This window comes from Mobula hypostoma, chromosome 9, assembly GCF_963921235.1.
Source record: "Mobula hypostoma chromosome 9, sMobHyp1.1, whole genome shotgun sequence".
Taxonomy (NCBI): Eukaryota; Metazoa; Chordata; class Chondrichthyes; order Myliobatiformes; family Myliobatidae; genus Mobula; species Mobula hypostoma.
The window spans coordinates 114668324-114693140 of NC_086105.1; the positions used below are offsets into that span (position 1 = coordinate 114668324).

Here is a 24817-nt window from a genome sequence, read left to right on the forward strand (position 1 = left end):
TTTTCAAGAAACAGGTACAACCTCTATAGTATCGGAGATGGTAAGAGCAATTACAGTCCAAAATTGAGTCAATTCTGGCAGGGCTTACATGCTGTAACAAGCTACAAAATGAATCAGGCAGCATCGCCAACAACAGCACACCCAAATGTGTTTCTATGCAAGTTTTGAACAAAAGGGTATTAGAATATCACCACCCATCCCGACAACTGACCCACTACAACTTGCATCCCACCAAAAGTGGTCTATGGAGGACGCCATCTCCCTTGCCCTGCACACATCTCCGGAGCATCTGAACAGCAGTCACCTACATTGGACTATCGTTTACTGAGTGCAGCTCCATCTTCAATACTGTAATTCTAAGCAAACTTAACGTAAAACTCTAAGACTTGGGTGTCAAGCACCTCCTTCTGCAACTGAATCATCGACTTCCAGACGCAGTTAGTAAGGATAAGCAGCAATACTTCCACTAGGATTATTTTCACACTTGCATTCCACCAGATTGTGTCCTCAGCCCCCTAGCCTACTCCCTGCACACTCATGACTGCATGGTCAGATTCTGCATCTAGTTGTGAATTACACTGGACACTCCAACAGCTTATGTGAGGAGGATAATCCAAGAACATCCCTTTCCTCAACAACGGCAGAGATCAGCATGAGTTCTAAAGGCAAAGGCTGGAGCATTCCAAATATTTTCACCAGAAGTACTGCATGCATTGTGCATGTCACTTTCTTCTGAGAACCTAGAAGAAGTCGCAATTCATCAACTTTGATTTAATTCAAATGATATTAAGAAACTGCTGAAGGCACTGGATGCAGTAACGACCACGGGAGCAGACAAAATCCTGGGTGCCGTACCAAACTTCTGCGCTTTTCTAGTCTGACTGTTTCAGTTCAGTTACAACACCAGCATCATCTGTCAACATGGAAAACTGGCCAGGTACATCCATTTACAAAAAGTAGCACAAGTCCAATCTAGTTATCTACAGTCCAATTATGTGATTCTCAATCATCAAAGTAATGGCAATGTCCTGGAAAGTGCTAAAAAGAACTACTTTCTCACCAATGACATGTTCACCAATGCACTCCAAACATGATCACATCCTTGGTCCAAAAAATGGATCAAATATCTGAATTCCGGAGGTGAAAAGAGAGCAACTGCAATTAACTTCAAAGAATATTTGACCAAGTGTGGCAACTGGGTGCTCAAGTAAAACTGAAGCCAATAGATATCACATGAAAAGATAAATCCAGCTCATACCTTGCACCTAAGATGATGGTTTTGGGTTGTTGGAAGTCAATTATCCCAGCCCCAAAACAGCACTGTAAGCATTCCTTAGGGCAGTGCCCTAGGCCCAATTATCTGTGTCTGCCTCCATCCATGATAAAGTCAGAAGTGGAGATGTGCCGAAGTTTGCATAATTTTTACACGACATTCTCCACTTACCAGAATGTGAAGCAATCCATAGCTACAAGTAGCAAGACCTAATTACTGGGTGAGACCTGAGGGCGGGCAGGGGCCTGTCAAGGTACTCCATCGGAACCACCTGTTGCCTCTGGGTCGAGAGGTGAAGATGGACCCAGAGCCCGAATGGGAGTTTACGCCTAGTACGAGGATTCTGCGAGGGCGCGGGGCGAGGGAAGAGCCCGCTGCGAAGAAGGCAGGGCTGGCCCCCACCTCGAGAAGGGATACGTCATCGGAAGATGATGAATCGGACGTGTGGCACCTGCTTCCGTTCGCTGATTCCCCGGTGCCGGGAGAAGAGACTCCTGGCCCTTCCATCACTGAGTTAGGGGAACCGAGGGAGGGTGTTACAGAGCCGCCTGCATTACAGCCAGGATTGGGGGAGGGTGTTGCAGAGCCGCCTGTATTCCAGCCGGGATTGGGGGAGGAGAGGGTGGAGGCAGAACCCGAGCCAGAGGGCTCACAGGGGCAGAGGGATCCTGATGAGGGGGAAGGTCCGACAGATAGGCTGGGGGTGTCACCTGGGGTGTCTGAACAGGGAGAGTCAGCAGAGCAAGTACAGAGGCCTCAGAGGAGTAGGCATCCCCCGGAAAGACTCACTTACATAGCGCCGGGAGAGCAGGGTGTGATCTCTACTGCCCTGCAAAGTTATGTCACTGCTTTATGCACCTGGGTTGGGTTTTGTGTTTTACAAAGAGCACTGGTGAACTATGGTAACGTCATGAGGGCATGACTTTTTGTGGTGGGGGAGAGTGTACGGGGTCTTTCTTTTTGTAGAGTTAAAATGGCGACTTTGTTATGTTAATCTGGGGAATGCGGCTTTGTTGTGTTAAACGCTGAAGAGAGTTTGCGATAGCAGTTTGTTTTACTTTAAAGTGAGATAGCAGCCTTCTATTAGCCAATGGGTGGTTATGTATCGTTTTTTTTCGGATACCATGCTGTATGATATGACTGTGGACTGAGTTTTGGCGGGGAGTCGGAGGAGGGATGGGGAGGACGGTGGACGGGGTTTTGGCAGGGAGTCGGGGGAGAGATGGGGAGTCGGAGGAGAGACAAGGAGGACGGTGGAGAGACGGGGAGTCGGAGGAGAGACGAGGAGGACAGTGGAGAGACGGGGAGTCGGAGGAGAGACAGGGAGTCGGAGGAGAGACGGGGAGTCGGAGGAGAGACGGGGAGGACCGTGGACGGGTTTTGACGGGGAGGCGGAGGAGAAACGAGGAGGACGGCGGAGAGACGGGGAGAACAGTGGAGAGACGGGGAGTCGGGGGAGACGGCGAGGACGGTGGAGAGACGGCGAGTCGGGGGAGACGGGGAGTGATGGGCAGGACGGTGGAGAGACGGGGAGTCGGAGGAGAGACGGGGAGGTCCGTGGACGGGGTTTTTGGCGGGGAGTCGGGGGAGAGATGGGGAGTCGGAGGAGAGACGAGGAGGACGGTGGACGTGCGTGGGGTTTTTGGCGGGGAGTCAGAGGAGAGACGGGGAGGACGGTGGACAGGGTTTTTGGCGGGGGGGGGAGTCGGAGGAGAGACAAGGAGGACGGTGGAGAGACGGGGAGTCGGAGGAGAGACGAGGAGGACAGTGGAGAGACGGGGAGTCGGAGGAGAGACGGGGAGGACCGTGGACGGGTTTTGACGGGGAGGCGGAGGAGAGACGAGGAGGACGGCGGAGAGACGGGGAGGACAGTGGAGAGACGGGGAGTCGGGGGAGACGGCGAGGACGGTGGAGAGATGGCGAGTCGGGGGAGACGGGGAGTGATGGGGAGGACGGTGGAGAGACGGGGAGTTGGAGGAGAGACGGGGAGTCAGTGGAGAGATGGGGAGTCGGAGGAGAGACGGGGAGTCGGAGGAGAGATGGGGAGGACAGTGGAGAGACGGGGAGTCGGAGGAGAGACAAGGAGGACGGTGGAGAGACGGGGAGTCGGAGGAGAGACGGGGAGGACGGTGGAGAGACGGGGAGTCGGTGGAGAGACAGGGAGTCGGAGGAGAGACGGGGAGTCGGAGGAGAGACGGGGAGTCGGAGGAGAGACGGGGAGTCGGAGGAGAGACGGGGAGTCGGAGGAGAGACGGAGAGGACGGTGGAGAGACGGAGAGTCGGAGGAGAGACGGGGAGGACGGTGGAGAGACGGGGAGTCGGAGGAGAGACGGGGAGGACGGTGGAGAGACGGGGAGTCGGAGGACAGACGGGGAGTCAGAGGACAGACTGGGAGGACGGTGGACGGGGTTTTGGCGGGGAGTCGGAGGAGGATGGCGGACGGCGGACGTGCAGAGAGGCTCCAGTCGATCACTCCGGGTGGTCCCGAGCCGTGAGTTGACAGGATTCAGGTGGTCGTCCGGAATCGATTGAGCTCCAACGGTAGCGCGTGAAGAACTTGGACTTTGATAAGTGTTGGTGCCTTTTTTTCATTACTTTCCTCTCTGTATCAAATTCCTATTAATGTCATAGAATTAGTAATATCTATAAAGTGTACTTGTTAAAATTTACTGGGTGTGCTGGCTGATGATTGATGTTTGGGATTGATTCGGGCGGCGACTGACCCTGAGGGGAGTGTTGAGGCAGGTGTTGGGTGGGATTTCCCCTAGGCATACACAAGTCAATATAATGGAACATTACACCTAAACAAAATCCAGGTCTGGACTCACAAATGGCAAGGAGCATTCACATTACAAAATGCCAAGTAGCAATGATCTCCAATAAAAGAGTGCGACTACCTATTCTGGATTTTCAGTGGCATTACAAGTGCTGGGTCTCTCATCATTAACACACTGATCAGAACCCAACCAACCACATTGACGTTGAGAGAGCAGGTCAGAGGCTGGGTAACCTGCCTAAAGGAAAATGTCAAGAAGGTGAAGGAATAGTCTCTGCTTCCCAAGACAAGAGTAGCTCCAAAAAAACCCCAAAAGGCTCAATAATTTCTGGGATAAGGCAATATGTCCAGCTGGTACTCAGCCCTCCAGCCGATATTATGTGCATTCTGTCCAGCATTTGAAGACAGTGGTAGCAGTATATACAATGTTGGGAATGCACCAGTGCTTATTTGCCTCGGTTGCTCTGACAGCATGTCCGAAACATGTGAGCTCCAACATTAAAGATGAGGCCTTAGGTACATGGGAACTCCAACAATTGTTAAGTGTTAATCTGATGAGTTGGACCATGCACAATGTGCAGTGATTTGTAGAAGCCTCGAGTGTTGTCAGTGTCTGAATAGTGCTATGTTCATTCTGCTAGGTCAGTCCACAATCGATTTGCATCTGTCTCAGTTTGGCATGAGGGTTGCTGCTTGCAGCCCTGAAATCTGCCCTGGCTGCTTGGTTGTCTGGTCTAGATAGCAACACTTAATGGGAGGGGTGTTTCTTTTGCAGCGGGTTCCAAATTTCAATGTCATTTTCATCAAACCAGTGCTTGTTTCTTCTTGAGGAGTACCCAACTACCTTGACAGCCACATCCTGGATGACAGTCTTCAGGTGCTTCCATTTCTTTCCTGTGTTGAAGTCTGCATTTGGGGTGCCTTTGCTGTCCAGTTTCTCCCTTAGCTTAATCTGGAGTACATGTCAGAGGCCAAAGAGCTTATCCACCTGGAGTATCTTCAACCCTGGTTCCCTTTTCCTTATTGCTGGCTTGATAACCAGTCTGACTTTCGCCCTGACCAGCATGTGATCCGTATAACAGTCTGCGCTCGGCATGACCCTGGCGTGTAGAACATCCTGGCACACCAGGATGTAGTGTTTGGATCGGGGGTGTCTCCAGGTCATCTTGAACCTGGCTTTCTGTTAAAACAGTGTATTTGTTATAATCAGATCTAATTCTGTGCTGAACTCCAGGAGCATCCTCCCATTGGCGTTGCAGTTTCTGACACCATGATGACCGAAGACTCCCGGCCATACCTTGACATCTCTACCCACCCCGGCATAGAAGTTGCCTGGCCGATAATTTTGTCTGCCTTACATGTTTCCAATAGGAGGGACTTCAGCTCCCTATAGAACATCTCTTTGACAGCAGGGTCTGTTTGTAGTGTGAGGGCACAGATGTTCACAAAGGTGACAAATTGGTTGTCTTGCAGCGGGAGTCGCAGGAGCATAAGTCAATCTGAGTGTCGGATCAGTTGGCTTTGAAGCTTATTGACGATGGTGGTTTTGATCATGAAGGCCACCCCAAAGAGTCTGTTCTTGTTGCGGCTTCTGCCTGACCTGACGAGAGTGTAGTCTGCACCATGCTCTAGTAAAGATCCTCCATCTTCAAAATGTACTTTGCTTATCGCAGCAATGATATTGTCCACCAAGCTAGTTCTTGTGTCACAAGCACTGAGCATCTTTGGGGTCAGTCACCTTCTGTAGAGTTCTGCATTGTGCGTACATTCCAGCACACAATTTAGAGATATATTGACTTCTTTTGATTTATTTTCCTTTTTCTTACCACTTGAGTAAGATGCCCACTGGGCACGGTGAACAAAGCAGGTGGTGATGAGGAAAGATTTTTTGGGACCACCTTTTCTAGGTCTGTCTCCATCAGGAACAGGCAATGCTATCCCTGAAGAGGTGCTGCTTGGTCACTCAGAGGGCTGCTGAAGGCTGTTGTTGCCTCAGGTCAATAGATAGACGACCCATGGGTCTGAGCCGCCTACATGCAGAATTGAGACTGCGACTCCCAGTGTCATCTAACACCTGTCATTTCACCCCTTCTCCATCGCTGTAGGACTTTTCTTCCCGCCTGCCTTGTGTAGGTTTATAGTGAGGATCGGTGTGCGCGGACTGATTCCACAATGGCACAGCAAGCTGCGACAACTGCAAGGCTGTAGGTTGAGTATCGGAGTTTTCCTTCTCCTAGACAGACTGCCTGGCAAGGCTAATGAGTCCTATCTACCCGGGTTTGGAATTGGAGCTGTCCTTCTCCTAGGCTGGTACCCAGCCAAGGCCGATGAGACCAGCCTGCCTGTCCAGTTATACCACAGGACACTCAGTCATGCTATGACATAGCAAACTCAGAAAGACATGAAGGGATGATTGCTATGGGCACAGTAGTGTAGGAGAGGCCATATGCCAGCGACCTCCTGCATGGCAAGCTTAACAGTGGTTTTGCAATGATCAAAACACCTGGAAATGAGAGGCTACGGGAGACACTTCACTTAATGCATTGATGGGATCCCAGTGGAAGCGTACAAAATGGTTGGAGACATTCTCCTGAGCGAAACCACAAACCTGTCCATGCTCTGCTGGGAGAAAGGTTCAGTCCCAAATGATCTATGATGCTGTAGTTGTCTCCATGTACAAGAAAAAAGGGGAGAAATTGGATTGGCATTACCCTGCTGTCCACCACCAGGAAGATCCTCGCCAGAATTCTCTTGGACAGATTCATCCCTACCATTGCTAAAGGCAACCTCACAGAGAGTCAGTGCAATTCAGAGCGAGCAGAGGCACATCCAACATGATCTTCGTTCTTGGCCAGATACAGGGGAAGTGTTATAATCAGAACATGGGATTGTACACGGCGTTCATTGACCTGACCAAGGCCTTTGATACAGTCAGCCACGATGGGCGCTGTCAAAGCTCAGCTGTCCCCCAAAATTCCTCAGTATACTGCAGCAGCTCTTTGAAGGCCAAAGTGGTCAGGTTAAACACAACGGCAACCTGTCTGATCCATTCCCCATCAGTTCTGGCATGAAACAAGGCTGTGTTTTGGCACCAACGCTCTTTGCCAATCTTTTTCATTATGAAGATATGGGAAGCGAAAGAGACCACCTCAGAGATGCAGCTGCATTCAGATCCGCACTGACGGAAATATCTTCAACCTCCGCTGCCTTCCCGCCCAAACAAAAACCGTGCAGGAGCCCATTCTTGAGCTACTATACGCGGATGACCATGTTCTTGTCACGCAAACAGAAGAGACGCTATAGACTGTAGTTTAGCAAGGCTGCAAGGGCTTTTGAATTAATGGTCAGTCTGAAGAAAACAATGATCCTCCAGCAGAAGCCCCTGCGTGGCATTTACAACCCACTTCAGATCACCACTGATGACCACCCTCTCACCACAGTTGAGCAATTCATCTGCCTGGGCAGTGTCATCTCCAACAACGCTACAGTAGTAAGGCACATTGACAATTGACTAACCAAAGCCAGCTGTGCTTTCAGGTGCCTCCAGAAACATGTGTGGAAGAACCACCAGCTGTCTGTCCACAAAAATCCAGATGTATAGGGCTGCCATTGTCACAACACTGCTATATGGCTCTGAAGCCGGGGTCTTGTACAGTAAGCAAATCCGATTGCTCGAGCACTTCCATCAGCTCTGCCTTTGCTCCATCATGGGTATCAGATTTCAGGATTGTGTCTCCAACAATGAGGTCCTGAAGAAAGCTCAATTTCCAAGCATTGAAGCCAATTTGCTGCTCAAGCAGTTCCGCTGGTCAGGCCATGTGTCTTACATGGACAATTCCAGGTTATTGAAGCAGTACTCTACAGAGAGCTATCTCAGGGCAAGGGAGATTGTGATGCCCCGTGCAAGAGGTACAACGACCAATCGCAGCTCTCTCAGGCAAATATTGATGTCAACAAGTGGCAGCAGCTGTCTGCTGGAGAATGCCAATCCACTGAGCACCCAAGAATTCTGAGGAATCCAGAAAAGTGACTGCTGAAGAAAAGAGGAAACTCAGGAAGGATCCTACCACCCAAGCAGCCGATCACATCTGGTCCCCTGTCCCTACTGCTCCAGAGTCTGTAGATCCCGAATTGGCCCCTACGGTCAAATTTTAAGACAGCCTACCCATTTATAGCTTGAGAATGCATGATTGCTTGGGCTGTCATATTCCAAAAAGTAATGACGATTGGCTATTTGCACATTAATTGATGCCACTTGCATTGCAGCATATAAAATGAAGCAAGATATGACCCATGTTGGAGATGGAATTTTGATTGGAAAGGTGATGAGCTGATTGACTTTCAAAGCATATAAAAATTCCCAAACAACGGAGCTGCATGTGCTTGGCCATTCTACTTGTACGTCATAATGTTAATGAAACTCATCAGGGTAAAGCAAGACTGAAAACATTCCAGGTTCTGATCTACTCTGAGATTTCTTGTTCAACCTTGGCAGGGGGTGACATATTTACGTGACGCATGGTGGAAGGGGCAGGACTGGGATGGTAGGATTTTCTTTGGTGGGATGGATGGTGGGGACCAACGTAAGCCTGGAGATTAGTATGTGGAGTCAGTTGAGATACATGCAAGTGGGCCACAGTGGAAGGTTCAGTTGCAGGACTGATCAGGAGAACCTATAGGACATCTTCACATTAAAGTGAAGATGTTCATCCCAAACTGACTTGGTTGGGAGGGAAGAAAATGGAAGTCCTCCTGCAATAAGACACAAAGTTGCAGTAATAATATTTCTATTTTAATCTTCAGATACAAATATTATCAATATTCACTGAAAAGGCATTTTAGCCTTTCAAAGAACTTGTAAGCAAACTTAGTTACTGGAACTCAAAATCTCAGTATCCTTGAAGCTTTTTTCCTCAGCTGGTGCCTTAGTGCGATAAATTCTTAGGTATTTCTTTATAAAACTTAGGTAAAATTACAAACATTTACTTGTGCTAGATGAAATACGACTGTCATAAAGTAATGAATGATCAAAAAAATGATTTCTTGGTAAATTGATGCAGCCTGCTTCAAGGCTTCAAGTCATTACCTAAGGGAATTAAATACAAAGCTTTTTAAAATTTGAAATAAAATGCACTGGCAGTAGAAAAAAAATACCATTACAGGATGACAACTGATATAAAAACCCATTAAGAATTTGAAACTTTAGTTCAATCAAATATCTTTTTCACATTGACTAAATGAAAATACAAAAGGACTAAGGTTAAAAAAAAATCAATGTGTTGTTTACCATAAGCAGCTTAAAAAGTGAATATGTCATCTGACGCAGGGAGGAGATGAAAGGAAACAGATATAAATTATCTTCTGCATGAATGAAAAGAGTAGAGACCACAAACTCTTCATAAAGCAATGCAATATGTGATTCAGGATGAGGAAGGACAGCAGTGCACTTCTGTTTAAACATATAGAATGCTGAATGGAAAGAAGTGGTTTACATTTTTTAGACTTGCTCAACTTTTTTCAAAGCAACATATCATAAAAATTAAGCTCAATTAATGTTGACTGGCACTTCAAAAGAAGAAGGGCTAGCTTCTGATAATAGCTAAACCTGCCACCCCAGAAGAACTGGATTAGTATTTCTCCTCTTCATAGCAGCACTTCCCTATGACACCAAGTTGAATTTCATGTCTTTTCACTTTACCCTCTTTTCAGCCAGGGGGTGAACAGGGGGCAAAGGGGGTGAAATTTTCCTACTTCACAGTCTATCATCCAAATCCTTTTCCTCATTTCACTCTGCCTACACTCCACCCTAACTTTGTCTTTCAGATATTCTCCACTCTAATGTTTACCCATTTCAATGACATTCTTCATTCTAATCCATCTTTTTCATCCGAAGCTAACCATTTTATACAGGTATTCCCCAGTCAGTACGGATTGGCAACAACATCGTCTCCACAATCACCATCAGCCCAGGTGCTCCAATACCACATTTAAGTTTGCTGACTTGGGCCAAATCATAGGTGGTGACAAATCTGCATATAGGAGGGAAAATGAAAAAATAGTTGAATGGTGCTACAATAACAACCTCTCACTTAACATTAGCCAAACCAAGAGCTGATTATTAACTACAGGAAGAAGAAACTGGAGGTCCTCATTAGGGCACTGGAGGTGGAAAAGGTCAGTAACTTTAAATTCCTTGGCATTATTTTGTCTTTTACACACTGCCTGGACAAAAGGCAAATGGTCTTTCATTAATTCTATTATGGTTATTAGTCTATTATAGATTTATTGAGTATGCCCTTAAGAAAATGAATCTCAAGGTTGTATATGGTGACATGTATGTGCTTTAATAATAAATTTACTCTGAACTTTAAATATTCCACAGCTGAATGCTAGATCTGTGACATTCAAGACTCCTACTTCATTAGAAATTTGAGGAGATTCAGTATGTCACGGAAGGCCCCTGAAATTTCTAGAGATGTATGGTGGAGAGAATTCTGACTGATTGCATTACAGCTTGGTATGAAGCCTTCAAAGCACAGCATTGCAAAAGGCTGCAGAGAGCTGTAAAGTCAGCTAGTTCCATCACAGGCACAACCCTGTGCGCCATCGAGGGCATTTTCAAAGGCCGGTGCCTCGAGAAGGTGACACCCATCGTTAAAGAGCCTCATCATACAGTACATGTCCTTTACTACCATTAGGGAGGAGGTACAGAAGTCAACATATTAATGGTCCATGAACCCATAAACACTACCTTGCTATTCATCTTTTGCATTATTTATTTCGTAACTTAGTTATTTTTCTGTCTTGCACTGTACTACAGATGCAAAACAACAAATTTCATGACATATGCCAGTAATAATAAACCCAATTCTGATTTAAATAGGCTTTACACAAGCAATTAACATTTGGAAAATTGCCTCAGAGACATAAAATTTGACATTTCTTTATCCCAGTCAAAATTATGAATGTTTAAATCCTTTGTTACTTGTGTCAATTTTTGCTTAATTAAGCCTTTGTGAAGTAGCTTGGGAAATTTCACTACCTAAAAAGCTTGATTAAATTCAACTGCTGTTACCCATTTCTTATGTTTATATGAGATTAGTTATCAGCAGTTGTTTCCAAGGCCAGATTTCCTCAGGACTTTTTTTAATTGAGAAAAAAAACTAATAGTCTGTCAACTCTGTGCGGCTTTAACTGCAAATTAAGCCAGGCATTGAGATATTATTTATGAAACAATCTAAATGTACGTTAAGTTTTCAAATTAGCAAAGAAAACAAACTAATTTAAGAGATTTCATTTATATTTAAGCTTTTTTCTCTTCTGACTTTAAGTAATATGCTGCCTGGCTTTCCCAGTTAAATACTCTTTCTGTCAAGCTACACAAGATGCAACCACCAGGCATATACTCCAGGCAACACACAAAAAATGCTGGTGGAATGCAGCAGGCCATGCAGCATCTATAGGAAGAGGAACAGTCGACATTTCGGGCCGAGACCCTTTGTCAGGACCAACTGAAAACAGAGACAGTAAGAGATTTGAAAGTGGGAGGGAGAGGGGGAGATCTGAAATGATAGGAGAAGACAGGAGGGGGAGGGATGGAGCTAAGAGCTAGTAAGTTGATGGGCAAAATGGATACAAGGCTGGAGAAGGGAGAGGATCATGGGACGGGAGGCCTAGGGAGAAAGAGAGGGGGAGGGGAGCCCAGAGGAAGATGGAGAGCAGGCAAGGAGTTATACTGAGAGGGACAGAGGGAGAAAAAAAATAAAAAATAATAAATAAATAAGGGATGGGGTAAGAAGGGTAGGAGGGGCATTGCTGAACATTGTAAAAAAAAACCCAGCAAATATCACATAATATAGGACACCAAACCAGGAATATTCAGTTCAATCTAGCTCGGAGTCATTTGTTAAGTTCAGGCCACAGAGCCAGCCCGCCCCGATCAAAACCACACAGTATACCAACAAAAATGGAGCAACCAGGACCGCATTATAACATGAACTATAGAGTCCAGTCCACAAAGCGTGTCAATTAAACCTTGCCCAAGAACCAAGACTCTGGCACCAGTGAGAGAGAGAGAAACTGATCGAACAGCCTCCTTGAGCAGCGAGAGAGAGCCTGGTCACCCACAGGGCGGTGGTGCTGAACACCAGGACTTGGGACTGCTATTTCCTTGTACTCCAAATAGAATGGCCAGCATCAGGAGAACACTGTACTGGACCAAGGACTCTCAGAACCTTTACTGCTTTCAGCTTTTCATTGCTTAATAAGTAGTTTTGATTAATAGTTATACTGTGCAGTGGCACACTTTAGAAGAATGCATTATCCACTTTCACTGAAAAGATAATCTACAATTGAAAGTAAGAGGCCTACAATGTTGGCTAAAAAGTCTGCAACTTTCAATTAATGTGTAATGCACAAAGGACTCTAGGTAATCACACAGGAATCCAGACATGCAGAACACACGGCACTTCCATGAGTTTTAATTGCAGTGGGGCAGACTGCATGGTCTTCTAGTCACTCCTGCTGAAGTGAGCTCTCAGAGTATCTGTGAGGCCTGTTCCGTGCAACTTAAAGTGGACATCACTGAGCAGATCTGAACCCAGAGATGGTAACTGGAGTCAGCTCGCTCAGAGTTAATCAGATTTAAGTTAATGTCCTACGTGGATAAGATCACATTTACCTAAATTAAATCTATTTCTTACAACTTTTTCTACTCACTTTCTCTACTAAGAGATCTTCATGATTTGAATACCTGGTTTTTTAGTCCAATCATCTATGTCATTTATACAGAGAACAGTTAGTTTCAGCCTCATCACAGATGGTTGTAGAATACCAACATTCTGCTAATTTGACTAAGTGCCAATTATTTCTACATTCTGCCTTCTGGCAAGTAGCAGAGTTTCTAAGCAGATTAATATTTTGCCTTGAATTCCACAAGCTTCAACCTTGGTTATCCTACAGTCCCTTATGAAGGACTCAAATTAAATATTTGGAACGACTTTATTGGATTCAATTGAGTTTGTCAGGCATAATGTCTCCTATACAAATCCATGGTGATTCTTTTTGCTTAACTACTGATTGAAAAACAAACTAGATGCACCAGCTCCATCCAGATCATGGAAAATCTGCACTGCAAGTGGTTGACCAACTGATACATAAAGTATACACACGCAGTGGAAACTTTTCAGGATTCCAATAAACAATGGGGAAATTTAAATAGTTTTTAAGAAAAATAGAACTACCTGAAGTCCAGCAGAAAAGTTGAATTTATAGATACAGGTCCTCCAAGTGTTATGAAAACCCAATTATGGACAAATGAGTGCTTGAGAGACCAGTGGGGAAGATGGGGATGGATTTGCCAGCTGCTGCAGAGCTTCCAGCATCATCTGTCAGGTGGGAATGGGGCAACCCCATGTGCTATCTCTCCCCAACAAACTCCCCTTACAAACCCTCTGGGGGTTAGGTCGAAGTGAGCAGAGCTGGGAATGCTGAGACTTGTTGGTGGCCACACATCCCACATCTGCTCACTGTCCTATCACAGGTGATTCTGTGAACCCCTCCCACACTACTTCTGAACGCAGCAGGCCAGGCAGCATCTCTAGGAAGAGGTACAGTCAATGTTTCAGGCCGAGACCCTTCGTCAGGACCCGAAACATCAACTGTACCTCTTCCTAGAGATGCTGCCTGGCCTGCTGCGTTCACCAGCAACTTTTATGTGTGTTGCTTGAAGTTCCAGCATCTGCAGATTTCCTCGTGTCCACACTGCTTCTGTTCATTTCTGACTTAAGCAGTTCAGGTTACAAACAGTTTTCAGGAATTGAACTCTGTTAGAACCTGTAATTATATCCTTTGTTCAGGTATACTAATATAATTAAAAGCGAAACATTAATGTAAGATAGTACTATACTCTACCAGAGTGGTAGTAGTAATTAAAAGTGCAAACAATATATTGGCCCTCCAGTTTTTGCAGTAGAAGATAGTTTACCACAATGTATCAAATATTACTTGAGTGCAACTTGTGTATGTCGATTTAAACATTGAATATGTCTAAAACATTGTGTTTCTTTTATATAACTCTAAAATCTTAATACCAGTATGTTCAAAAACCCAAGGTTTTTGTTCTGATTATATGTATCCAAAGAAAATCAATATGTTCTGGTTATTACCATGACAATGAAAGTGCTGCCCACTGTAATAAAAGGAATAGAACTCACCTGATAATTCAGTCAGCTTCTCAAGTGAGTATCTGAGTTATAGACTATGAAAGTACCGAGCTTGGTCTCTGTTAGTTGGTCTCAGTGGGTCAGCAACAACAGTACAGCAATCAATCTTGGCTCTCAAGGTTAGGGACAAGAAATTAACCACGGATCCCTCCTTTACTTGTGATATAAAACACTTGCTAGAAATGTTCACGGATACCTGTTGTAAACAGGATCAGGTTTGGCTGAACAGTCGGCTAGCTATTGCTGTCTGGACTCATCTGATTAATAGTAGCTACAGAATTGGGCACCTATGGAATAGTCTTCAAATGAAATAATTAATTGCTTTCAGAGGCAGAGGGAGAATGGGAAGCTAGCATGTAATCAGCTCTAAAAGGGGAAGAACAGATTCATTGAAAGCTGGCACTTTGATCTTTTACTCTTTTATAATAGAATCTAACCTACTACTCTGGTCTGCTCGGAATCAAATTTACACATCTTCAGCAAATAATATATTATAACCTTCCCGTCACAATGGTACAAGTACTGTGAAAACAGGCTGCAGCAAAGGTTGTATTATGTACTTTGCAACTTCAAAAGGGTTAAAGAGAAAGCTGAAAATAATTATGATTTATTTCCTTGTTGATTTATGAAGTATAGTACAGTGTTAATTAATTAATTTACACATCTGATTTTAAAAAATTTCCCAAGGACCATTTGTCCTGCGGTCATTTGTACTTACATGTTCATCTTCTGCCAAGCATCAGCCACAACAAACCTTGAAGCCAGCACCCTTTCTATATCCAATATGTCATCTCACCAAAGGGATAGGTAGGTAAATGTCATGCTGCAATCATTTCTTTTAATGATTTGAATTTTAAAATAGTTCTGAGAGTTAAGCTCCCACTCTCACAGTGAGCAAGATTACTAAACAATAAAGCAGCCAGACTACTGGCTTTATATCACTTCATATCATTTTAAAACTGAAGTACTGGAACAAAATAGCTTCATAAATTTTACACAATCAACAAGTAAAAACAACAGTTTATTTTCTCACAAAACTGAACTCAGTTTAGCATGACTCAGCAGAGTGATGATTCATAATAATGCTTTTACTTCTCCAGCTAAACACTTTCCTTACTTTAATGAAGATAGGTTGGCATAACATTGTGGGCTGAAGGGCTTGTAAAATACTGTGCAAGGAAGCCAATGTGAAGTACTGCTGCACGCTGCAATGGCAGGAACCAGGTGTAAAGCCCTGCTCTCCGTTGTTGCTCCTCCAGCAATAAACTAGTACACAGCACTTGGCAGAGGCTGCCTTAGAGGGCAAATGGCAGCGATGAATGGGCAGTCCAGATTGAAGCCTGGCAGATCGAGTCAAAGCCCGATGGGAGCCACAAAGTCTGTGAATCTCTGTGAGTCCACTATGGAAGTCGGGCCCAATGTCTGCAGATTTATGAGTCCGTAGAGGCAGGAGGCTGAAAACGGCCTGTCTATGTGCACGGATGGCAGATAGGTGTGAGGGCGTGTGGAACAGGGCTTATTTCACGTGTTGCTTAGCATGTTGTGTTTTGTTCTGTTCTGTTGTTCTGTATTGAGTTGTGGGCACGCTACATTGGCAGCAGAATATGTGACGACCCCCGCGGGCTGCCTCCAGCACATCCTTATGTTGCCTTCGTTGCTAACACAAATGACACATTTCACACTGTGTTTCAACGTAGGTGTAATAAACTTGAACCCAAATCCGGCAGTATGGATACTGAACGCTGAAATGTGGGTCTCATGGCTGCAATCCGAATCCGGCAGTATGGATACTGAACGCTGAAATGTGGTCCGAATCCAGCAGTATGGATACTGAACGCTGAATCATGGCTGCAATCCAAATCTGGCAGAATGGATACTGAACGCTGAAATGTGGTCCTCATGGCTGCACTCTGGTTGAGTGCGGGCCTCTGCTCAGAACTGGCAGCACGTGCTCCACTTAGGGACTGTAAGATATGATGGAATTCCCCCCCCACCCCTCACCCATCCCCCCCATTCATTCCAAGATCCATGCAAGCTCTTGACACTTAGGTTCCTGATCCTGGAATTGTAAATATGTCGATAGCATTTTGTCTCCAGCCAGACAGCACTGTCACAGCATATCTTTCAGCAATTAGATCATGAAGGGTCCCACCCACCCTGCTCATGGACTGTTTGTCCCACTCCCACCAGGATGGAGACTACATAGCATCCAGATCAGGATCACTAGACTCAAAAACAGTTCCTTTCCCAAAGCAGTAGGGCTGAGCAACAGCTCCTCCCACTAGCCCACCTCTACACCCTTCACCAATACTTTATTATCATTTCCACTAGTTTATCATTTCCTGTTGATCACCTTCTGTACAGGCCTTCCTGTGCTTAGTGTCACTTTATGGACATGCAATCAATCTATGTATATAAACTACTGTTGTGTTCTTTTTCTTACTATGTTTTTTGTGCTGCATCGGATCCAGAATAACAATTATTTCAGTCTCCTTTACACTTGTGTACTGGAAATGACATTAAACAATCTTGATTCTCTATATATAAGAGCAAGATTATCTTGTTTCATTGATTCCACCAACACGCTCACATCTACTAACACATCCCGAACATTAACTGAGATAGCAGGGCAATTTCAAAGCACCATTATAATCATAAAGCTTATCTCTCGAATGGAACAAAGATTAAATATTAATTTATCAAGGTTGAAATAAGAAAATACATTTAAAATAATTTCAATTAAAAGGCAAACAAATTATGGTCTCGCTATGAAATACTGCAGCCATTTAGTTAAGAGACAGGACCCTCCCTTACAGAATACTTCTCATTTTCAGTGCCCCCCTCCTAATTGCATAGGCCATAGAAGAATAGAACACAAATTCATTAGAGTTACTTAGCTTACATTAAATATGGCTTCTGTCTACCTTAGTGCCTGCCATGACTAACTGATATCTTTTAATTATAACATGCTCTTTGGAAAAGTACCATGTCAGTGATACTTCATAAAACATGGCTCATTTAGTTCAAAAACATGCTAATTAAAGCTCTTCCAGCAGCACTCACTGTTTTCAGATAACTCCACAATGTAGTGCAGAATAGGGCTATTTCCATTGAAAGGTCGAGTCCATGATAAATCCACTGTCCGGCTTTTTGAAGCATTCAATGCTGCCTGCAGGTTCCTGGGTGGATGTGGGAGTTCACTGAAAAAAAACAAAATCAGGAGATTACAATCTACAGACAATTTGATTTACCATACAGTATAAAGACCGAGTCTAGAATTCTGATCAAGTACAATCAGATTTCAATGCCTAAGGGCACATTATGATAATTCAATCATATATTCTATTTGTATTGTCAAATAATAATTAGGTTTTTGCTTTGTCATTTATAGTTAAGCAGTTAAATTACACAGCTCAGGGTGGGTTGTGAATCAGAGGAGCAGAAAATTTTTGCTTTCCACCTGGAGCCCCAGAGAAGCTGGCAGAATGGCTCAGCCGTTCACCTGTGGTGATGACACTGAACCTGAGACCACCAGGACAGCCTCAGATACACCGAACCTGAACCCACGAGACAGCCTCAGATACACCGAACCTGAACCCACGAGACAGCCTCAGATACACCGAACCAGAGCCCATGAGACAGCCTCAGATACACCGAAACAGAGCCCACGAGACAGCCTCAGATGTGCTGCCACCAAATCAGAGTCTTGTTTTCAGAGCCGAGCTCTTCCATGATCCAGTAAAAAGAAGCACAAAATATTTCATGGCTTTTTTTTTTGAAAGTCTCTTTAACGACTGCAGTTTAGCTGTTCAAAATCAGGCAGGAATTCATGAAGTGTGTTCACCCATTTATACGTACATCTGGAAATTACTTCCAAGAGTTTCCAGTATTGGTTGGGCAGTCAAGTGAACCCAATGCCAGTGATACAGATGGATTTCAATTGCTGTTTCTCGGATTTTTAGATGCTATACAGGCGAGCAGTAGGTGAACAACCAACACCAGAGGTGGTTCTCTTCAGTTCAGAATTGGCCATTGAGAAATGTAAAACTAAATCGCTGCTCTTCCAGCACAATCAAGAATAAGGGGATGATTACAATGTGTTTACATACAGTAAATGTTTTCCTTTGTAACTGTGGACACAGAATTTTATTGAAGTTTAACAATACAGACAGAATGAATGATTTTAAATTGATAACTGAATAATGTTTCTGAGCCTTGGTCATATCATCCTCCATTCTCTAACTCTTCTTCACCTGTAAACTCTATTTGATCTGATGAGTGACACTGCACACCACGAATAAATTTGATTTATGCCTAGACATATCTATGCCAACCATTATATCTGACTATCAAATGAAACTAAATCCTAGTGAACCACAATGCAGGTAATGTTCCAGACTTGACTGCCTGTCATAATTTAATGCTCGATAAATGCTGCTGATTTATTCACAGTACGCTTATACGATTTCCCAACTGCAATACAAGCCTAGAAACTGTCATGATAGAATTGTGTGTAGACTTCTGATGTTTCCCCATCTGCTAATTTAACAAGAGAGCTTAACCTACTATTTCAGATGAGTTAACATTGTTGTTAAAGAAACTCACAAAAATTGTAGTTTGAATGATTTAAGCTCATATACTATAATAAGCAGCTGCACAGCAAGAATCGGTATTAAAATGGTATGTGGCAGAATACATTTCAGTGCTAAATCTGATTGTTACTCACCATATAATGGAAAATTGCACTACGAATTGTTGCAGAAATTCAATACAAGTCTATTACGAAACCAAATTCCAGCTTGAGGCATAAAATGAAATGTTTTTACTCACATGACTTCCAGGCGAGCACTTCTGAAGTCATTCCCTCCTACGGACAAAACTTCACAGGTGTAGTCGCCAATATCACCCGACCAAGTCTGGCTAATATGAAGTGAGCCATTTTGCCCTAAAGTAATTCTGGGTGCAGTACTTGCATCAATAATTTTACCATTCTTTCTCCAAACAAATCTAGAAAAAAGGTGAATAAGATGTAGCATCAATAATGTATCTAAATGAAAGGCTGGAGGAATCTGAACTCTGAACGCAAATAGGCTTTGGTTGGGCAAGAAGTACAATTTAAATATAAAAGCTTAAATTAAACCTGAATATGGCCTATGTCGACTTGCTCATTCCCATCTCCATTTGGGGTGGGATATATGGATGACTAAACTGCTACTACCCATGGGTAGCACTTCTATCAAATCTTCGAAGGAAACCATGCCTCTCAGAATGTTTTGCCTTACTGCTGTTCATCTCGGCCTCAGGAAGTCCATCAGCTGGAGGGAGGCAAGGACGATACCATGCAACAGGTAAAATCTTTTTTGAAGGACAGGACCCATAGAAGGTTTCTTCTGTGCCCTCAAACAACTCTTAATTTCTTCAATGTATGTCTCCTCCCCAACCTTCCTGGAATATCTGAACCACTTTAACTCAGATCACACCTACATCATCAGTTACTCTGATGTCATCTCCATCTCTTCCTTGACTATCTGTCAACCCCATAGCCATGAATGTCTCCTTGATTTGATTCCTCCCATTACCCACTGACTACCTCTCCTATTTCCCATACACAAGTCTCCTATTTATCATTGACATTTATTTATTAATTTAGAGATACAGCACAGAACAGGCCCTTTAGACCCAACGAGCCATACTGCCTAGCAACCCAGCTACTTAACCCTATGTTACGTACCCCGTAACTGGGTTGCCAAACCAGCAGAAATGGATCACTCAGTTGGAGTCTGGAGTACTAGAACTAAGAAAGTTTTATTAAAGAAACAAGCAACACAGTAATCGAAAGGATAATAAATGCAACAGTTCAGTGATGATAAACACACATGTGCACAGAATTAAGATAACAGCATCAATCAAGCTCTATCGTTGTCTAGGGGTAAATGACCAATTTCAAAATGACTCAAAGTTCAGTTCGCAGTAATCGTTTCCATGGCGATGGACAACGTGGGGGAAGAGAGACAGAGAGAACAGGAACAACTCATCATTCAGAACGGCTTCACTCACAGACCAGCAAGATGGCTCACAGACCAGCGAGATGGCTCACAAACAGCTTTTGGGCAGGTCCTTGGTGATGTCACCTGAGGTCACCGACTGTGACCCCTCCTCCAGATGCGGTCGATCCTCTGCAGTGAACCCGGCACCCAGGCAAGGGCGGACACACACCGGGTTCCCGCTGATCGTACCTTTCCACCCTTGTCGTTGTCTGGGACTTCTCACCCACTCGTGAGAAGCGCACCGCTTCCAGGGTCTCGTTACCTCGGGTGGCGTGTGTGTCTGTCTTAGCGAACCTGTCCCTTTTTATCCCCCTGCTGGGGTATCGCCTGTCCATCACTTCAAACAGTTCAGGGCTCAAAGGGGGGAGCCGCTCCAGACAGTTCTTCCTCCCACATCCCTTCATTACACATCTCCAGACGCTGCTCCATTGTTCCTTATCTCTCCTTCCCCTGAGGGCAGGTGGCAGACCAACTGCTGATGCCACTGATGCTAGCCCAGGCCAGCAAACATCTTAATTTTATGTGTATTCTCGTAACACCTAAATTAATCACAGGACAACTTACAATGACCACACTACGAACCAGTATGTCTCTGGAATGTGGGAGGAAACCGAAGAACTTGGCACAAACCATTCACAAGAAGGATATACAAGCGTTTTACGATGGCATCAGAATTGAATTTTGAATTCTGAATTCCAGTGCCCCGAGCTGTAATAGTGACGTGCAAACTGCTACACTACCATGTTACTAAATTCCCTCCTCTTATTTCTTGTTGTGCACTCCTCCCATATCCCATTGCTGAGCCTCCTATTTCTCATCACTGACCATCCTTTGATTTCTTTTCCTGATTCCACCATCTGATTGTTCACTATTGCCATCAACATTCCCAACCCCAATGTATTCAGAAACCTAGTCATGACCTCTATCCTGATTTCTCTGTGTCTGCATTCTCTTGTATAGTGTTGTCCACACCAGAGAGAGATCGGTTTGTCAATCAGACACAATTCTGGCTGGTTACTCGTACGATGACCCATGCATGCTGTGGAATTATAATTTCAGGGTGTTCTTCTGGTTAGAACTTTCTGCTGCTTCGCTCTTCTCTGCCTCAGTAAATATTGGGATTTTTACCTCAAATACAAAGGAGGGCAAAACCCCAGCGGCGCAATTAGTAGGGCCACTGCTCCAGAGTGCCAACAACCAGGATTCGATGCTGGCTACTGTACCTGTTTGTGTGGAGTTTACATATCTCCCATGACCACATGAGTTTACTCGGGGTGTTCTAGTTTCCCTCCACATCCCAAATGCTTGTGGATTGTTAGACTAATTGGCCACTGTAAATTCCTTCCTGGTATGTGGGTCAGTGGTAAATTCTGTGGTGACTTGATATAATTAAGGGGAGAATATGTGAAATTAGTGCAAGATTGCTGTAAATAGACGGTTGATAGTCAATGCAGAATAGGTGAGCCAAAGGACCTTTTCCATTCTGCATGACTTTGATATTTTAGCAGAGAATATACAATGTTGTGAGTACAAAATCATGTTCCAATAGCTGCAGAGCATTGTGAAATTTAATCCACAAGCAAGTTTCTACATACAACATTACAAAAAGGCTTAAATTGTAGTTTATAGTATCTGAATATGATGACGACAACAGGACCTATAAATATTCAGATATTACATACAAGATACAGACTTGATGAGTTGCCAGCGACAAGGTTTAGAGGGTAAGGATGTTTCCTTTTATTTTGCAATGACAATGAATAGAGAGAAATTGATGGGAAATTTGTCACTGCTTCTGACAGTACTGAAAGTAATAACATTGCATGAGCATAAGTCAAAGACATCTGGGTTCCACATTTGGTCAGATATCAGTTCCAGACAATTCTATTGGCATTCACTGGCAATAGACCAATTGAAGAAATTGGAATTGAGCAGCAATTTGTATTTAAATAGCACCGCTAACATTGAAAAAATATTTTGTGGTACTTCATAGAGGAATAATAAAAAGTAAGTGGTATTGAGCCAAAGGAAGGCATTCAGGAGTTTTAAGCAGCACATAATTCAGGTTGAAAAATAGAATGTGATTCTTAAGCCTTTAAACTGGATGTGTTCCTTTCTGTTAATGTCAAAATTCTGTGGAAGTAACATGGTCTACAGCTATACAAGGGGAGTATGATTGATCTTGTTATTGAGGGCTATTTCAGCAGTTACACCCTAATGAAATGGTTATCTTAATTGAACTGGAGAAGCTCACCGAATTGTGACTCTGGAGTCATGGGTTGCTCCACACATCAATTCAGCTGTTGTTCCTTTGATGACACTGCGGTCTTCAGGTGGGACTGAAATGAAGGTGCGTGCTAGAAGAAATACAAGGAAGTTAATATTATCAAGATATTCATGTATCACATACTGGACATTTCACTAAACTCAGCTGCTTCTTTTGCCTCTTCCTGGCAGAGAGTTCACTTTGATTTCCATTTTTACTCAATACGTTTCAAGCAATACGATTTTTAGATTAAAGCAGCATTCTTTATTGTGCAATAACACAAATTATATGCTGAGAAAAAAACAACCTATTCCATTTGATCAACTGTGCATGATATGAGAATTGAAGGTGCATTCAAAGTCTACATTATGAAACACTTGTGCTATATCTACATTGTGACCTAGAGGATGCAAATCTGGGGCCAGTGTGACAATTTCATTTTCTATGTACTTACTTTAATTTCTTTTATTGGGATATGGGAAATTTCATTTCAAAATTCTCATTCATACTTAGGTTCACTAGTTTATGATGCAGGAATAAATCAAACTTAGTTTTGTTCCATTGGATTAGAGGATTTCACTATTTTGTAGGTCTAGTAGCTCAGGATTTACCAGTCCTTCTGTAAAATCAATAACCTTGATCATCATCTTATCATACTCTAATGCTACTAATCGCAAACCACTGAACAATGCAAATTCATTACTCCATCCATATTGATTACAAAATTAAGTAACTTCTCCAGTTTCTATAGCACAGTGCAAAAGTCTTAGGCATGCTAGATTTTCTAAATGGTTTTAGATGGTATGGCCGCTACGGAGTCCGATCTCAACATCATCAAGGCTGTCTGGGATTACCTGAAGAGACAGAAGCAGGTGAGAAAGCCAAAGTCTGCAGAACTGTGACAAGTTCTCCAGGATGCTTGGAACAACCTACCAGCCAATTTTCTTACAAAACTGCATAAAAATATACCTAAAATGCAGTTTGAAAGGCAAATATTCATTTGATTTAGTTTTTTTTTTGATCTGTTTACTGCTCTTTATAGTATTTTTTTGATAGTCAGAAACATTCAGTTTCAATCACTTTACACATGTGTCTAAAGACTCTTGCACAGTACTGTAGTTTTGAAAAATTTGTTAACTAAAGGCTAAAGAAAGACATACAATTTCTCATCAGATGACAGGTTACTCCCAAGGAAATGGACACTATTAATGCTTCAACAGCTCTGTTTAACTTCTATTATGAGTAATACTAACCTAGCTTTAAAGTATGCTAAAATAAAATTGATGTTTACTTTAAGGAGCATAAACGTAATCTTAAACATGTTAAGGGCCAATTGTAATATCCTAGTGTTGTACAGTTTAATTGCTTGAACGTAAACCAGACGTTATATTAAAAAGGCTGATATAAAGGTTTACCTGCGACAAAGATTTAATTATTTTCTTCACCATCATGCCAATATTGTACAAGATAGTAAAATCAATTCTATTTTCTATTCTTTTATTTCCATTGCTATTATTACTGCAAAAAGTGAGTTGAATGGACTATGTATGTTTATGATACAATCAGTTTCTCTTTGAGAAAAGCACAAGGTTGCTTAAACTCAAAAAAAACTTTTGCATCTCCCCCTCCCCCTCCAGCTTTCAAATCCCTTACTCACTCTTCCTTCAGTTAGTCCTGACGAAGGGTCTCGGCCTGAAACGTCGACTGCGCCTCTTCCTATAGATGCTGCCTGGCCTGCTGCGTTCACCAGCAACTTTGATGTAGGTTGCTTAAACTGAAGCATTTCCTGGCTTTATACAGCTCATCAAAATGAGTACCACCTCATTCAAATTGGCATATTCTGCTCACTCCCATGAAAAGCAGAAGCTCAATGGAATGGCAGGCTGGCTCATTTAACAAGCATTCCTCCGCCCCCACAGTTGATACCAATCTGCTATTTGGAAAGTAAATTAGCTTGATAATCATTTATGATAATTGATTTTATCATGCAGCCAGGTCAGAAACAGACCGTAGAAGAATTCTGAATTAATGCTTGCTGGAAACACTAACTCCAGCTGGCTCTTACTTGATTATAAAATGGATGCAGGGGATGAGAGACTACAAGTAACTTCCTAGCAGTTGTTTGACTTTATTTCAGGACATAAAGGCATTCTAGAAGACAAAGAAATTCTATTTGATTTATGCTAAGGCATTTACTCTACATTTTACTTTTTAGCATTTTGTGTAAATTGT

At 43.4% G+C, this 24817-nt stretch overlaps 1 protein-coding gene across 2 annotated transcripts in view; it reads right to left on the reverse strand.

Moving 5' to 3' along the window:
• sdk1a (sidekick cell adhesion molecule 1a) overlaps positions 1 to 24817 on the reverse strand; it is a 779580-nt gene that overhangs the window by 223542 nt on the left and 531221 nt on the right. For both annotated transcript variants that reach the window (XM_063058961.1, XM_063058960.1), the window contains exons 12-14: positions 22574 to 22676; positions 19103 to 19279; positions 17336 to 17472 (exon numbers count right to left, since the gene is read on the reverse strand). In XM_063058961.1, coding sequence (XP_062915031.1) covers positions 17336 to 17472; positions 19103 to 19279; positions 22574 to 22676 — 417 coding nt within the window. The remainder of the gene's footprint in view (positions 1 to 17335; positions 17473 to 19102; positions 19280 to 22573; positions 22677 to 24817) is intronic.